This window comes from Betta splendens, chromosome 3 (genome assembly GCF_900634795.4).
Source record: "Betta splendens chromosome 3, fBetSpl5.4, whole genome shotgun sequence".
Taxonomy (NCBI): Eukaryota; Metazoa; Chordata; class Actinopteri; order Anabantiformes; family Osphronemidae; genus Betta; species Betta splendens.
This window is the reverse complement of record NC_040883.2, coordinates 2,904,733-2,921,215: the sequence shown is the minus strand read 5'-3', so window position 1 is coordinate 2,921,215 and position 16,483 is coordinate 2,904,733. Positions and strand designations below refer to the sequence as shown.

At 54.0% G+C, this 16,483-nt stretch overlaps 1 protein-coding gene across 12 annotated transcripts in view; it reads right to left on the bottom strand.

Moving 5' to 3' along the window:
• Nucleotides 1-5: 5 nt before the first annotated feature.
• nav2a (neuron navigator 2a) overlaps nt 6-16,483 on the bottom strand; it is a 101,047-nt gene continuing 84,569 nt past the window's right edge. For 7 of the 12 annotated variants that reach the window (XM_029144128.3, XM_055507489.1, XM_029144120.3 and 4 more), the window contains 25 exons: nt 16,476-16,483; nt 15,874-16,084; nt 15,380-15,648; nt 14,732-14,797; nt 14,277-14,321; nt 13,693-13,853; nt 13,421-13,603; nt 12,060-12,112; nt 9,973-9,996; nt 9,605-9,679; nt 7,774-7,857; nt 7,564-7,687; nt 7,302-7,489; nt 4,769-5,176; nt 4,482-4,662; nt 4,303-4,403; nt 4,129-4,224; nt 3,873-4,050; nt 3,547-3,782; nt 3,325-3,476; nt 3,179-3,250; nt 2,893-3,089; nt 2,702-2,820; nt 2,395-2,595; nt 6-2,315 (listed from right to left, as the gene is read on the bottom strand). The exon at nt 16,476-16,483 is cut by the window's right edge and continues 689 nt beyond it. In XM_029144128.3, coding sequence (XP_028999961.1) covers nt 2,190-2,315; nt 2,395-2,595; nt 2,702-2,820; nt 2,893-3,089; nt 3,179-3,250; nt 3,325-3,476; nt 3,547-3,782; nt 3,873-4,050; nt 4,129-4,224; nt 4,303-4,403; nt 4,482-4,662; nt 4,769-5,176; nt 7,302-7,489; nt 7,564-7,687; nt 7,774-7,857; nt 9,605-9,679; nt 9,973-9,996; nt 12,060-12,112; nt 13,421-13,603; nt 13,693-13,853; nt 14,277-14,321; nt 14,732-14,797; nt 15,380-15,648; nt 15,874-16,084; nt 16,476-16,483 — 3,558 coding nt within the window. In that variant the 3' untranslated portion in view covers nt 6-2,189. The remainder of the gene's footprint in view (nt 2,316-2,394; nt 2,596-2,701; nt 2,821-2,892; nt 3,090-3,178; nt 3,251-3,324; nt 3,477-3,546; nt 3,783-3,872; nt 4,051-4,128; nt 4,225-4,302; nt 4,404-4,481; nt 4,663-4,768; nt 5,177-7,301; nt 7,490-7,563; nt 7,688-7,773; nt 7,858-9,604; nt 9,680-9,972; nt 9,997-12,059; nt 12,113-13,420; nt 13,604-13,692; nt 13,854-14,276; nt 14,322-14,731; nt 14,798-15,379; nt 15,649-15,873; nt 16,085-16,475) is intronic. The other 5 variants (XM_029144124.3, XM_029144134.3, XM_029144121.3 and 2 more) reach the window with 4 other exon arrangements.

The following is a 16,483-nucleotide window of genomic DNA, read 5'->3' as shown; positions in this document are numbered from 1 at the left end:
TTAAATCATAAATAGTCATTATTTTATTGAATCACAATAACTTAAGACTAGTACAGTGATATCAGATTTTATATTCCAAGCCCTGGACAGACCAGTGATGACAAACATCCTCCGTCTGCTCTGATGTAAAGAGACTATACACAAAATACTCCTTTTCAAGTACAGTAATAATTCGGCTAGAAAAAGTCATCAAAACACTGCGAGAAACTATTTACAAAGTTATGTTACATCTAAAAATGAGTCAAAAGGGGTTGAACATTCATTTGAGTTTGTGAGTAATAACAGATCGTCTACACCTCTCAGCAGAACCAACACTCAGAGGGTTTCTTTGTGCTTACAAGTACCATGACAGGGGCGACTCTGGAACACACGCACACAAACGCACAGAACACTGGCCACGGACGTACAGGTGGTCACAGCGTGGGTCCAGGCTTCGCGCCGCCGCAGTGCTGAAACCTCCCACGTGCTCAGTTTTTGGCTTCCGTTGGACGATCAGAATGACGGTTGCATAGGCTCGGTGACAGAAACACAGAGCGATGGCGCCGCGCTGACCTGGGCTTGGACCAGGAGAAGCCCCACACACAGCAAAAGTATATCCTTTATAGTTTTAAGACACACAAATGGTGTCAAACTGTTTTAAATTATCATTCAAGTACCTTTATACCTTAAACCTCCAATTAATTATATTACTATAAACAAAGCAGCATATACACTCGTTTCACTTAATTCGGTTTGCTAGTTCATTCATCACAAATCACAGACAGACATCGATCATGGGGAAAAGCACAGGCGAAGGATGAGGATGAGGTATAAAACTCAACACATCTTAGAATTTCCCTCAAGCAATCGACCCACGGAACAGAGGTTCTGGTTCCGAGCACCGAAACGCCCCTTTATAGTTTTCTTCCTTGGTAACGGTCAGAATATTTACACCTGGGTCGTACATGCATATAAGTCAGGTTGGAGCTCAACGTTCATTCACTTCTCCTCCGTCCCGCATGGCAGCGGTGTCTGATATGACGAGAGGCCGCCGCTCCCCAGGGGGCGGTCCCCCCACAGCCCTGTTAGGTTTACAGCCACTTAGACAAGAATCGGTTAATGCACGTCGTATGTTAGAAAAGAGTAAGGCATTGTTGGAGTCAGTCCAGCACCGTGACATGTTTGTGCTACAACAGCCTTTTGGGCCAATGTGCATGGAGTTCTCAGGATTATTAAGGGGTTAAAGCGAGAACTTAGAAGTGATGAAGGCATTATTTCTATAAAACACACAGGAAGTCACAACATGGAAAATGACTGAAAAACAGTAATGGATGAATTCAGCTGTGGTGAATGTTCATTTACGCATTCGTACCTTTACTTTTTGTCCTTGTTTCTATAATTAGCTGTGTTGGTCAACGAACCCTTTGTTTAGGTTCTCGTTTCAGCAGGTTGAGTCAGGACAACTTTCAGCTTTGTGCTTTTATGTGAAATGCATTTGCTACTTCTTTGCCAACTCCTGCATAAAACATTTCTAAACCACCTGCAGGCTTTTTTTATCCACCACTGGTTTCAAACGCGGACTCTAGATCACACGGCCTGGATCGGCCATGTCTAAAGCTTGGGAGGTAAAGATGAACAGTCTGTAGGAAATGTTGGTAAACGAGGGCAGGTCGAAGGTCCGAACGCCCACTTTGGCTCATTTCATCCTCCACCAGTGACACAGGCAGCTTCAGCTGCAGGGAAGCAGCACAGAGAGTCCGGCTGAGCCTCCACCCGTCCCTCCAGCAGCAGCAGCAGCAGCAGCAGCAGCAGCAGCAGCAGCAGCAGCAGCAGCAGCAGCTTCTCTGTTGCTCTCAGGACCCGATGAGCCAGAGGCGACGCTGCTCCTCGGTGACAGATGGAGGACGCGCGGCTGGTGTTAATGAATGAGGACGGCTGGTGATGCTCTGAAGGTGACGCCTTAACAACAGCGTGTGCTTCTATTCAGTCTGTGAAGTGGACGTCCTCCCGGCGGAGGAGCTCTGGGCAACAGCGGTGAAACGAAAAGACACAAAACCCAAACAGAAGCGCAGAAGCTAACTGTTTTTTTTTTCTTTTGATTTTGGGTTACCTGCACCCAAACGAGGCGGCTGCATGTTTGTGGCAGGACATTACACTGAGGAACAAGCTCTCAGAGTTGCTCCTGACGAGTGATCTGCGTCTCCACGTCGTCACAGGGTCGACTCTAGAGACGAGTCCAGGATGTCGTCCTGGTGGCTGGTGCTGTTGGAGTCGCTGTCGTAGCTCTGCGGACTGGACGACGTCGCCGCTTCCTTCAGACGCATCAGCATGTTCATCTGGCGGCAGAAACAAGCGTCAGCGCGGTCAGACTCCGAGGAGACGCCTCAGGAGATGGAAGTGATGGGGGGGTCTCACCAGGGGGTCTGCGTCGCTGTCGCTCTGCGGTGGGTCTTTCCTGACTCCTTCTCTCGGCACAGAATAGCCATCGAAGCCCACGTCCTCGGGGCGGAGCTGCAGCAGCGGAGGCCAATCAGACGCAGTGGGCGTGGCCGACCAGGGGTAGGTGTCGATCACCCAGGCGGCGGGGTCCTCCCACGCGGCCCTGCGGCCGTACAGCTGCAGAGACGGGAGGCGGAGGCTGAAGGATGCTCTCAGGACATGCTTCAAAAGTCAGTCCAGCCGCGTCTGGAGAGGTTTTAGACTAAATGTGAGCGTGTGTTACCTGCAGTCCTTCTCGCACCGCCTCCAGCATGTAGGGGATGATGGAGTAGTTCCAGAGGTCAGTGAACCAAACCCTGGATCCCTCCACGTCCATGGGACACAACAGGAAGAGACGGGGTCCTGCAGAGCAGAGCGGGAGGGTGAGACACGAACGCACCGAGCTGAGTTCACAGACTCGTGGTCGCGTCCTACCGATGGTGACGTCGGAGGAGCTGTGCGTCTCCAGGAAGCGGTTGAGGTGGTGCCACACGCGCGGGATCCACTCCACGATCTTCACCAGCTCCGTGCTGCGCGTGCGGCTGCCGATCTCCGTCTCCAGCAGCTTCCTCCTCAGGAAGCGGCCGAGGAAGCCTTTCACTGGCTCCATGTGGTTGACGCACAGCACCCACCTGGTCGAGGGGGGGGGGGTCACACGTTCAGTCACCTGCATCCACATTCAGCCGCCAGGAGACGCAGGGATCGATCAGACGCTCTTTACCTGAAGTTGTGGTGAAGCTGCAGGTTGGGGGCGGACGACGTTGCCTGGCTCATGGTGCCGATGATATAGGGACTGAAAGAAACAACAGGAAACACCTGTTAAAATCAGGACAATACATAATAAGAGCGTTGGGTGAACGAGCTGACCTGTGCTGGTAGCTGCAGTTGAAGAGGCCGTTGAAGATCTCTCCCAGGGAGCTGACGTGGTGCAGGTTGTCCAGGATGACCACTAGGGGGCTCTCCGCCCCGGCGACGCCGCTGCACTGCTCAGCCAAACCTGTCAGGTACTGACGCAGCTCCTACACACACACATGTTACAGTTCAGTCTGCGGTTTTGCTGATTCACCTATAGCTGAGGCGGCGGCTCACCTTGCTGGACTTGTGGTCCACATTGAAGGTCACGACGGCGTGCGGGCTCCAGGGCCGGCCCTCCGACAGCAGCAGGTGCCGGGACAGCTGAGCGGCCAGGTAGGTCTTCCCTGTGCCACTGGGGCCCGACAGGATGACGCGCCGGTGCTCCTTCAGCAGCGAGACGTAGCGCTGCAGCATCGGCTTGGGGATCAGGGAGTCGAAGACCAACGAGTCCACGCTGTCGCTGCTCACGCCTGGAAACACACGCGCACATGCACGCAGGGTGAGCTCACGTCCGTGCAGGCAGCCGGACCTCACCTCAGCTGAACTGGGAGCACTGGTACCTTTGAGCCGTATGCTGATGGTGTTGCTGTCTCCCACCAGGTAGCCGCAGGGCAGCAGCTCGGGGGTGTGAGCCGCGCTGGGGCTGCTGGGACGGTGGACGTCTCCGATGTTGTATCCCTCCACGCTGTCCGAGCTCAGGCCCAGTTGACTCACGGGGTCCACGTGCGTAACGTACTCCTGTCAGACACCCAGCGTGGCTTGTTCACATGTTGTACTGATTGTTGCGGCTGGGATGACCTCACGTCAGACATTTACCTTGAAAAGCCGCCGGACCACTCCATCCAGGACGTCCCACTTGGTTTTGCCACTCACACCGATGCAGCCGATCAGAAAGTGACGCGTCTGCGCTTCCTGTTGAAGAAGCTACAGGTGTTAGACGCCTTCTATTCACAGGGACAGAACGATCCGATCAACACAGACCCGTCCCACCTCTCCCCATTTTGCCTCCTCGTCCAGGCTGACGACGATTTTCACGTGTCTTCCCTCCTTCCTCACTCCTCCCTCTCCACCTGTATCGTCCAGCAGCATGTCTAATGGGACGACGGGGAGATTCATGAGTCACATGCTATGGGAATATGAAGAACAGTCTGATTCAGTCATGTGTTCACCCAGACTGGTGGACTCGCTGGTGGTGAGGTTGAGGCTGTGCTGGGAGAGCCCCGGTCCGGGTCCTGGTGTCTGGTTCTGTGCTTGGGGCGGGGGAGATGATGAGATGGAGACCTGGGAGCCCGTCCTGCTGCCCTCCAACTTCAGACGGTCGTTCTCCGCCTTCAGCTTCTCGATCTCAAGCTGCAAACACATACGCACAGATGAAGTTGGGAACAAAGGATTTACTGAACCTGAATGAGCGCCTGACGTCACAACTGCCTTCATCTGCATCTCCGTTGGTTCCGACCTGCATGCGGTTCATGGCCTCCCGGAGCTGGTCCAGCTGGTGGGCCGAGCTGAGGGCCTCCAGGCGGATGTCGGTCAGCTTCATCTCCTTCTCGCGGAGCTCGCTCCGCAGCTGCATCACCGTCTCCGCCTCTCCGTCCAAACACTCAGACAACCTGAGGACGAACAAAGGCGTCACTTCTGAACGCTGGCCCAGGACAGACTGCAGCTCGTCCCCGCGGCACCGACATACGCACAGCGCGTTGGAGTGCGTGCTCCTGAGCATGTGGCCGGCGGTGGCGGTGCCGTTGTGGGGCAGTTTGGGCGACGACGGCAGCGACGAGTCCGTCATCTCCTCGATGTCCGAGTGGGACGAGGCCGATTTAGGAGACTTCTTCTTGCTGAACGCTTGCTTGAAGGAGCTTCGCAGCTGCAGAAGACGGAGGACGAGAGACACAAAGAGAGAGAGAGATGGTGAGCGTGAGCAGGCTACCGTCAACTGTGGCTGAAAGGAGGGAGGAGAGAGGAAGAGGAGAGAGGAAGAGGAGAGAGGAAGAGGAGGGAGGAAGAGGAGAGAGGAAGAGGAGGGAGCAAGAGGAGGAGGGGGAAAGAGGAGGGAGTAGAGAGGAACAGGAGGGAGAAAGAGGAGAGAGGAAAAGGAGGGAGTGGAAAGGAAGAGGAGGGAGGAAGAGGAGGGAGTAGAGAGGAAGAGGAGGGAGGACGGAGGAAGATGAGGAGGGGGAAAGTGGAAGAGGAAGAGGAGGGAGGAGAGAGGAGGGAGGAGAGAGGAACAGTAGAGACCTTGACCCTTAACAGGAAAGTTTAATTCACAAAAAAATATTTACAAAAAGTAGAGAGGAAGGAGGAGAGATGAAGAGGAGGAGGGGGAAAGAGGAGGGAGGAAGATTAGGGTGTAGAGAGGAAGAGGAGGGAGGACGGAGGAGGAGGAGGAGGAGGAGGAGGGGGGGGGGGGGAAAGGTGGGAGGAGGGTGCTGGGAAAGTGGAGGAAGAGCAGTGAGAAGGAGCAGGTCTGCGGTAGAAGGGGATCATGAGGCTGCTGCCTTTGCACTGAGCTCTAAACACTGACACAGTCGTCATGTTTAGAGACAGAGCAGCTAATTCACGATCTACTTTAAATCTGAGTCTGAGTTTAGAGGACAAATCCACCGTGAATACACACAACACTGATGTGAGATGGTACCAATCTCTTTGCATTTTAGTAATTTACAAAATCATTTTGAGCAACTTAAAAACATTTTGCATGAGAACCAGAAAGCCGAGTTCTCTTAGACGTTTTCTAACAGTGCTCTAAGTATTTTAAGGCGGACTTGTCCTTTTGAGAGTCAGCTTCAGCTTCACAGGAGCGGTTTTCAGGGAGCAGCAGCGTTGGAGAGGAGAGGAAAGGATCTACAGTGGAGGAGGAGGAGGAGGAGGAGGAGGACAAGGTCAGTGCGGGAGTCAGGCAGCTCTGGTTCTGTCGTCTCACAGATCACACAGCACCGTTCTTACCTCATAGACCTGCCACACGAAGCGAAGCAGAGGAAGACACAAAGACAAACAGCACACGTTCATGTCAGCTGGGCTTCGAGTCATGAGGGCAGTGACTGAACCGGGAATCGATTCAAGACTAGGGCTCATCTCATTCAACTTCAACGGAGCTACAGCACAATCACCTTGAGACAGATGTGAACACACAGCTGCTGTAAGCGCTACATGCTAACGTCTGAGCAGCACCTGGATCAAGCAGCAGACAGAGGCAGACACACACACACACACACACACACACATGTACACACACACGTACGTACGCACACACGCACACACACGCACGCACGCACACACACACACACACACACGCACACGTGCACACACGCACGCACACGCACGCACACGCACGCACACACGTACACGCACGCACGCACGCACGTGCACACGCACGCACGCGCACACGCACGCGCACACGCACGCACGCACGCACACACACACACACACACACACACACACACACACACACACACACACACACACACACACACACACACACACACTCTAGAGGCTCATGTGTCACCTACAACAGGGAACTCTACATGGGCTGATGCTTTTCAACAGTGACCACACTGCACCGCTACATTTCACCCAAATCTGGCTCAGACACAGAGACCACAGACAGCTAACACAACACGCCTGCGTCTACGGATCAGAGCAAAGAGCCGCATACGTCGTTATCTCTGACTTGTCCTCCGGTGCACAAAAACGCCTCCCAGGAGCAAAAACAAACATGCATTTACTGAGTGAAGACGTGTAAGAGAATGCTTTGTATGATCTCAGGTAAAACAACTAACGACTTGCTGTTATGACGACGACTACGACACCAACTGCAACCAACTTGGACCCAATAACCTTCATATGACTTCACATTCAGCAGGTTTATGTCTATGAAGCTGCATTCACCTTCTCCCCGGTGAAAGACGCCTGCAGGAGCAGAAACACACGCAGAGGCTCAAGCACAGCAGTTTTGCGGCTGAGGACAAAGCGAAGCCCTCCTCCGGTCTTACCCAGTTCTTCTTGTTCTTCTTCTTGTTCTTGGCGTCGGCGTCCATGTTGGAGCCCACGCTGGAGTGGCTGGTGGCGCTGGCGACGCTGCTGACGCTGTCGGACGAGTGCTGCCTGCGGATGCGCAGGTCGGGCGGCTGCTTGTGCTGCTGCGCGTTGCCGTTGCTGCCGTTGCTGCCGTTGCTGCCGGCTGAGGAGAGAGGGAGGCTGCTAAAGAGCGCTCGTCCTCCCGCACGCGGGACCCAGACTTGCAGAGCCACGTACCTGTCCTGTCGCCTCTCGGCGTCAGCTCAGGCGTGTTGATGACGCCGTTGATGGCGGCCTGAGCCACGGCGTTCTGCTTCTTCAGCAGCTCGATGGTCTTCCTCAGCTCGTTCAGCTCCGAATCCTACACGGCCAGCGAAGATCACATGAGTGTGTGTGTGTGTGTGTGAGTGTGTGTGTGTGTGTGTGTGTGTGTGTGTGTGTGTGTACCTTCTGCTCCGCCGTCAGGGTGAGAGACTTCAGTCTAATGGTCATGTTGCCCAGACTCTGCTCAAACGCTGCCACCAGATGAGCCTGTGAGGGAAAAACAACACACATGTATTGTCTTTGTGGAGAAACTGCACAAACGCCACAAACTGAAAATGGCTCAGCGATGGAGACGGCCACTGTTTATTGTCTAACACCGACTCCTCGCCTTGCTCTGTGGCTGTACTGCGTCTGCATCCAGTTTAGGAGGCTGTGAATCGCATCCTCGCTGCTTCCCCCGGCGCCCGCCGCTGTTTGTGGACGGGTACGAGTTCAGAGGCGTCCAGAGCACGGCGCCGCCTGCTGCGGGTGGCTGGCGGCTGGACGCCATGGAGCAGTCGGATGCAGATGCAGTCAGAAAAGTCAGATCCAGATGCAGTCAGATGCAGTTGGAGCAGTCAGATGCAGTCAGATCCAGATGCGGTCAGATCCAGATGCGGTCAGATCCAGATGCGGTCAGATGCAGTCATCATCAGCCCAGAGCAGCGATGCCGAGGCCCGACCAGGCTGCAGAGGCAGTGGAGCAGACAGATCCAGATGCAGTCAGATCCAGATGCAGTCAGATCCAGATGCAGTCAGATGCAGATGCAGTGAGCATCAGCCCAGAGCAGCGATGCCGAGGCCCGACCAGGCTGCAGAGGCAGTGGAGCAGACAGAGGCCTTGGGGGAATGAAAAGCCCAGACAGACGTCTGAACAGCTGGATGCACGAGATGTGAGAACTGCTCCCACCTTGAAACTGACGCCCAAACAGCGACGCTCAGTGAAAACCATGATAACCGTGAATGGAAACATCCCGCCCGGTTGGTCGGGTTGGGGCCACTTCCCACGCGCTTTCACCATGAGAGCAAGCAGACTGTGACAGCAGCTCATCTGTGGGCCTTCGTGCTCGGACTTGATTCAACAGATTTGAGATGACGTGATTCTGACGCGTCTCCAACAGCACGGCCTCGGAGCCGGCGGGTGGAGCTGTGGTTCTACAGGAACACACACACCGACCCGCACCGGCTGGTTCTGATGTTCATTGTCTGTGGGTGCTTTTGGAGCAGAGTGTCGGGTGACGACTGATGTCTTTCTCCTTCCAGCTAAAGGTGTTCTTAGATTCTTGGCCTCGGTGCTTGAAGCTGCGTTCAGATAATTCATCCCGTGTGTAATAAAGTACTGGAATCTCCTACGTCTCAGCTCAGGACCCCCGCTGTCGGGCTTTCAGCAAACCCCACTCCTCTTTGAATCCAGGCTGTAAATCTTCAGTGCACATCTGGGGCCGCGCCTCCGCCGTGTGTGCGACACTGGGGTTGTAATCCAACACCTGTGCCTTCGCTCCATTCCTCTACTCCTCCTCAGGTAAACGACAGCAAGGCCGAGTCGAGCAGCCGATCGCAGCGTGGTGAGACTTGAGCAACGTAGACGGGAGGACGGCAGAAAGGATGGCGTCTGCAGACACGCAGATCGGCTGACCTCAAATTAAAGCCTCTGTGTGGAAATCGGCCTGTGGACGCGATCGGCGGAGTATTTGAGGAGTCTCACCTGTTGTTACGTGTGTTTGGAAATGTTTGGGGTTAGAAAACCTGTCTTCAGCCCATAGCATGTTGTTGATTGTAATTTTACTTTCTAATAGAACAGAACTGTTTTTAAAAATGTTAAGTAAAACAAGATAGGAAGTGACATTTCTAGAACAGAACTGTTCTGATTACACAGAGCATCATTTCTTCCATAGCACAATGAAAGAAGAACACCGTGTTTCAGGCACATTTGCTCGACCAGAACCTTGACGTGCATGTGATTCAGCTGACTTACATTAGCACTGAGCTGTGTTGTCAGGGCGGAAACCTTTTCTTGGGAGGCGTCCAGCTCCCGGCGCAGCTTCCGGATCTAAGGCAGCGAGAAGACAGAACATCAAACAGCACCCACACAAAAGCCCACATACCTGCTGCACAAAGCATTTAATGCCAAACACACACATGCAACCAGACGTTCGCATCGCTATGAAACAGAACTGCAGCTACAAATGAGGGAGGTTCCCGGATTTGAGCCCTGATACGTTCATGTTGAAAGGCGAAACAGTGCAGATGCGTAAAAGGGCACGCACAGGTGCAGGAACAGACACAAAGGCAACGCACACAAGCCAAAACGTGAGAAAATGCTGTGGGTGGGATGACACTTACCTCCGACTGAGACTTCTCTTCATTCTGTAGAAAAAACACAAGGAGAAAGTGCTCAGAGAACATTCTGCTCAGCGCGCACACACACACACACACACACACACACACACACACACACACACACACACACACACACACACACACACACACACACACACACACACACACACAGCCTCAGGAAGCGTGCACGGTGTAAAGTGTCTGGAAAGCAGAGCCGGCCTCCTGGAGGCATCACCCAGATATCCGAGCAGGAGTCCCTTTGTCTCCACCGGCCACATGTGGAACAAAAGCAACGCAACGAGCTGGAGATCACACACAACAAACGCTCACACGAACACAACACGCCCTGCTGTTGCCTACAACACGCAGCGCCCGCATCTACAGTACACACGATCGGGCTGCAGGTCCTAACAGGAGCGGGTGCTCTAAATGGACAGGCGTTTCTGCAGCTCGTGACCGGTGACTCAGGGTGGAACCTGCAGCTCAGGGTGGAACCTGCAGCTCAGGGTGGAACCTGCAGCTCAGGGTGGAACCTGCAGCTCAGGGTGGAACCTGCAGCTCAGCGTGGAACCTGCAGCTCAGGGTGGAACCTGCAGCTCAGCGTGGAACCTGCAGCTCAGGGTGGAACCTGCAGCTCAGGGTGGAACCTGCAGCTCAGCGTGGAACCTGCAGCTCAGGGTGGAACCTGCAGAGCCTTTACAGCCTTTGGGTCAGACCTGAGCGGGCCGGACTTTGGCTCCATCAAGTGGCGAAGCACAAAACAACTCGCGTCATCTGAAAAACACAGCCTCATGTACAAACTGACAAACTAGGCTGCACGTCGCTGTTCCTGGATCTGCTGTTAAATGAATAAAACCCAGCTTGCGGCATTTAAAACCAAAAAACAAGAGTTTAAGGCATCAGGAGATGTTTGGTTTTTAGCTTCTGATTAAAATAGTTAAACATTTCCATGCACCTTCTTTCCAGTTCAACCTCCTTCAGGTGACTGTGCAGCTTTAGGGAAAGTACATGTTCTGTTTTTACAGACTTAAAACACGACCTCCACGGTTTCGCTGTGACAAGAGGAACGAGGCTGAACAGCTGGGAAATAATGGTTTTTCACCGGGCTCCACCTACAAAATTACGGAGCACGGGCTCCAGCAGCCTGATGTGTCTGTGCATGCAGATCAGCGCACGTGTGTTGGCAGCCAACGCGCACAAACAGACCTGTCCCTCACACGCGTGACGGGTTGATCCTGGATACGCAGACACACGTCTGACGCAAAACCCAGGAGAACAGGAAAACAGAACAAACGCGAAGGTCCAGAACAATAAATGATCTGAGTCAGACACGAAGCATCCCACGAAGGCTCAGACTGGAGAAGACTTTGCCCTCAGACAGTCAGATGTCACCTTCACCTCACGTGTTACTGATTACACCTGCTAATATCCGCCGTGCATAAAGACGCTTGACCCTCACACGCGACTGCGAGCAGAATGAAGGAACCTCAACCTCCTTCCTACCGTTTGTTGCCAGGTTGTGACGGTTCCCGCCAAGGATAACGTTGCCATCATTTTGCCCCCGCTTCCGTCCCCGCTCCGGTTTCAAACCTGCACCTTTCCAGCTCAAAGGGCCGGGCAGCACTGAACGCTGTGCGCTGAACCTGCCCAGGTGAGTGAACCAGCCCTCAGGAGGAGGAGATGCAGGCGATGTGGGCCGGCCCAGCTCAGATCCTGTGTCTGTTTCCTCACGGGGCGTTTGAGGTAAATATCCCATGGATTAGGGGATAAATGCGTAGACGTGTATTTGTATTAACTCAAATACTGAATGGGCCACAATTCTTCACACAAAGGCAGAACTGGCTGCTCTGGTTTCCACTGCATTGAACCAGTAGCAGTACAGACATGTATTGTTGAGTCTTTCCTTATTACTGTCACGCTGCCTTAGTAACAGTTTATAACAAATGAACCAAACGAAGGAAATGAGCAAACAGAAATGTTGGATTTGTGTAGCATGTATTTAATCACTCCAGACAGTCCATTTTTATTGTGACCACAACTAATCTGGTTGTTATCTCTCAAACGAACGCTGCCAGTTTTCTGCTACTTACCGTGGAGTAAATGGAGGACGTGCTGGAGACCAGAGACAGCGACGATCCGTGAACTACAGAGACCAAACACAGGAAAAGTCAGGATCAGTAACAAACCAGCGCCTCGTTGTCAGACCCCGTCCCCCAAAACGCCGCTCCTCTCACCAAAAACCTCCTCTCAAACCCGCTGCTCTGCCGTCATAAAGATAAAAGCTGATGACTGGCTGAACTTTACTCTGCTAATGACTCAGACGCTCATTAGCCGGCTCCGTTTCCTGCCTGGGAGCAGATCAGACGGGATCTGCAGCATGAAGTCATCGGCCACACAGAGACGCTGCTGATGCCAGCAGATTCCCTCATTCAGCTCACTGGGAGCCGCCGTTGGCCAGCGATGGCTCACCTTTACCTGCCTCTGTAGCAGAGGAAAGCACATGCACTCAGGGCGCCTTTGTTTGTTCTCTTTTCTTGCAGAGAACAGGGTCTGACATGCTTTAGAGGAGGCGAGTGTGGGTGAGGGGGAGTTTGTGGGGCAGATTATGAGGCGAGTGTAGTTGAGGACAGAGACAGACACAAAGTGTTGGGTGGAGGATGAGACTTTTGTCCTGTCAATCCAACAACGACCGAGTAACTCTATACTTAAGCATCCAACACACACACACACACACACACACACACACACACACACACACACACACACACACACACACACACACACACACACACACACACACACACACACGCACACGCGCACACACACACACACACACACTGGGGGGAGAAAGTGGTGTTGGTGGTTTTCTATATGTCATTGCGTCTCTCTCACGCCTCTCACTGTGATCCCTGTAATTATCTCTTCCTGTGAAAGGGAAAACTCTCGGAGGTGGGAAAAACACGGACACACATGTACTGTAAGGACATTCACAGATCCTGGGAAACCTGCTCTGTGGTCATAAATCCTCCATGAACAGCTGGCCACATGTGCATGTTCTGCTGCATAGGAGAGGATCTGCTGGGTTTTCTGTAAACCTCATATTGTAAAGTGCTGAATTGAATTAGGAGCAGCTCGAGTCTATGGCAGCTGACGTGTCCTGATCACTCACATTCAGACCTATGGGCAACACAGAGTCGCCAATTAACCAAAGCTGCTCGTCTTTGAACTGTGGGAGAAAACCAGCGTAATTATGAGATCGCTTTAAAACGCGAGTTGGAGCCTGTAATTATTAGATCTCCTGAAGAACATGAAGGTGCAATTACAGCAGTTTCAGTGTTACTGGATTTGGTCTCAGAATTCTGTGTCTCTGCTATTTATTTTTGCAAGAAGCTCTGGGGGCGAAATGAGAAAGACTTAAAGAAACAGGAAGCGGAGCCCTGCGACCTCTGACCTTCCTCGAAGCCGTCCCTGAAGGAGCCCGAGCGGCTCATGGTGCGAGTCTTCTCGTCGAGCGACATGCACGAGTTGCGTAACCGATTGTCACCGCAGGGGTCAAAGGTCACGTCCTGATTGGTCAGACTGTTGTTGCGCAGGGCAGCGAGGTTGATCTGAGCTCCTGAGGTTGGACTGGATGCTGAGAGCAGAGAGAAGCAGCAGAGCCGGCTTTAATAACATGCTTGTGATATCGCAGGTCCACGGGTGGTGACGCTGCGCCTCTCATACCGAGCTGGCCGAAGTTGAAGCGGGTGCCAGAGGGGGAGGTGAGGCTGGAGCCAGGCGAGAAGGGGGAGTTACTGGTGGAGTCCTGCAGGCCACTGGTGGAGTGGGAGCGCAGCCAGTCGCGCGCCTCCTCGTGGCCTCGCAGCTGAGGAGACGGGCCGTACCTGCAGAGAGACGGCACAGCTGAGTGGGAGCGGGTACACACACACACACACACATACAGTGATGACTGTGATTGGGCTTTTCACAATCAAACGAGGAGGTGGATTTGGGGTCTTTAGCTGCAGATTAGTGGCTGGGATGTAACAGTGATTGGCTGAAACACAAAATGAAACGGTGCGGCGGCGTCTCAGCCGGGAGCGACACAAACGCCAAAGGAAATGTGACCCTGACAACCACGGCTGCACCGGAACCAGGCGGTGCCACACACCTCCTCACAGACGCACAACACAACGACACACGTGGCAAACAAAAGCGCCGGCCGAAAAGCATGGGCTCAAGCTTCGACGTGGAGGGAACGGAAACACAAGAGCAACAGAGGACGCGCCGGTGAGCGGAAGCGCAGCATGTTCAGGGTGAAGCAGTACCTGAGTCCTTTCTTAGGCAGAGTGTTTCTACCACAGTGTGGCCCGCTGCGGGAGAGAAACACTTCAGAGAAGGAAAGCAAAGGGTGCAAAGAGACAAAGAAACACATGGCCTGATGCAAGCTGAGAAACAGTGGAACATTCCTTTAACTGGCATCAATAATAAGCTCAATAAGCAATAAGCTCCTTTACTATGTGGGGAACCCTACATGCAGTACATACAATCAACCACTAGGGGGCGATGCATCCCTGCCACACACACACACACACATCATTTCGTATTCACTGTCACAAAGGAGCTGGAGGTCCTAAAACAACCACGAGCTAGCGCACAGAGCAGCGGACCCAAAGGTGAAGCTTGGCCCGTCTCTGTGCGGCAGCAGGTGGCGCCGTAGCGGACGCTAACGCTAACGCTAGCGCCGCTCCATCACAAGCCCACGTCACACAGGCACATTTACCTGTCCTGCTTCCGCGGCAGCGTGTTGCGGCTGAATATTGGGCTAGCGGAGGGGGAGGAGAGCGGACTGATGAGGACACAGGAGGAGAATGCACAGACAGAGAAACAGAGGTTAAAGAGAAATTTAAGGGATTCTTCAGCAACAAAGCTATTAGGACGACCCGGCGAGGCTGATGCCTTAGGTTTCAACCGAGGCATTCCTGTCGCGTCTCGCAGCCAACCTGTCAGGATGGAATCTGACAGACGACCACAGCGGCGGCTGAAATCGGCCGAAGGGTTGAGTTTCTCTGCTCAAGACACGGCTGCTAACAAGAAGTGAAACCCCGACAGCAGCACACGTCACGTTAGTCAGACGTTACTGCTTAGCAGTGAGCTTCTGACATCGAAATGGATGATTGGCGCTTTTTAGAAAACATAATGAGAGAATAAATAGAGCTTTTAGTCTTTAGGTCCTTTTACTGTTACACAGCTCCAGGAAAACGCTGACACACCGACCCGTTGAGACGGGCGCCGTCAGAATCACATAAACCTGATGATAAGGTCATGGAAGACGCTCGCATTCATGAGTCATAACAACCGACAGATCGCGTGGAAACAACATCCCATCAACTTTACACACGGAGGCCTGATGCATCATGGGAGCGCCCACCTCTCGGACGCGCCCGTCTTCACGGCGCCGGCCCGGCCCAGCGCGGCCAGCGTGTCCTCCCTGTGGGCGCCGCCGGTGCTGCCCAGGCTCATGTCGATGGACTCGCTGCTGGTGTGCATGCTGCTGACGGACGGGTAGCCCACGCTGCCCACGCCGTGGCCCCCCAGGGTGCTCTCGCGGCTCTGGGCCGAGGACGTGCTGTAGGTGGTGCCCCACGTCAGGCTGTTGGAGGGGCCCGTGGAGGAGTAGACCGAGCCCGGGCTGGAGGCCTGCGGAGGAAAAGGTGCGTTGATCACAATCAGAGTAATGGTTTGTCAACTCATGCGTCCTGTCTGTGAAAACATGACTACTGTTGGGAAGACAAAGCCCATGATTCATAACTAGTCCAATAAGGCAGTAGTGTGTGAATCATGTAGGAACACGGCGGAGCGTTCATGACGGAGCACGCCTCCTGGAGTCAGCAGTGCTGCGCGGCTCCATGCCTCCGTCCTCACCTCGCCCAGTGGGCCCATTCCGCCTCCCAGGGCTCGGCCTCCGAACAGGGGGCTGCTGGTGTCGCTGTCCACCGCGCCCGGCCCGCCGTCGGGCGACTCCAGCACCGTGGCCACGTGGTTCATGGTGGCGTGGGGGTTGGAGATGACGGTGGAGTTCTTCATGTTCTCGGTCGTGACCGGAGCCGGTTTACTGGGCTTCCCACCGAACAGCCTGGGGCGAAACGTGAGCGTCATGAGGTTCAGAAGCACCGAGCAAATGTTCAAAAACAGAGACAGAGGTGGTCGAGAAGCCGGCGGCGCAGGAAGTCAGGGCTTTGATCTCGGTCTCTGCTGTCGGTGGCTCAGAGTTAATGGCAGGCTGCGCATTAACGAGGGCAGAGCTGAGGTGAGACCCCCCACGGAGCGGCCCGGTTCAGGGTCTGACGCACGGCGGCCCGGTTCGACCGCACAGAGACACACCGTTTGCAGCTCATTATTTACTGTGACTGCGTGACTAATGTCTTTTGAAACGGCTCGTGTTCATGTGGGTGCAGTCAGGCCCGTACACGAGGCCCCGCCCACGCGCCTGCACGTCAACCAATTAGCCTCTGTGACCCTCTCACCTGCGAAG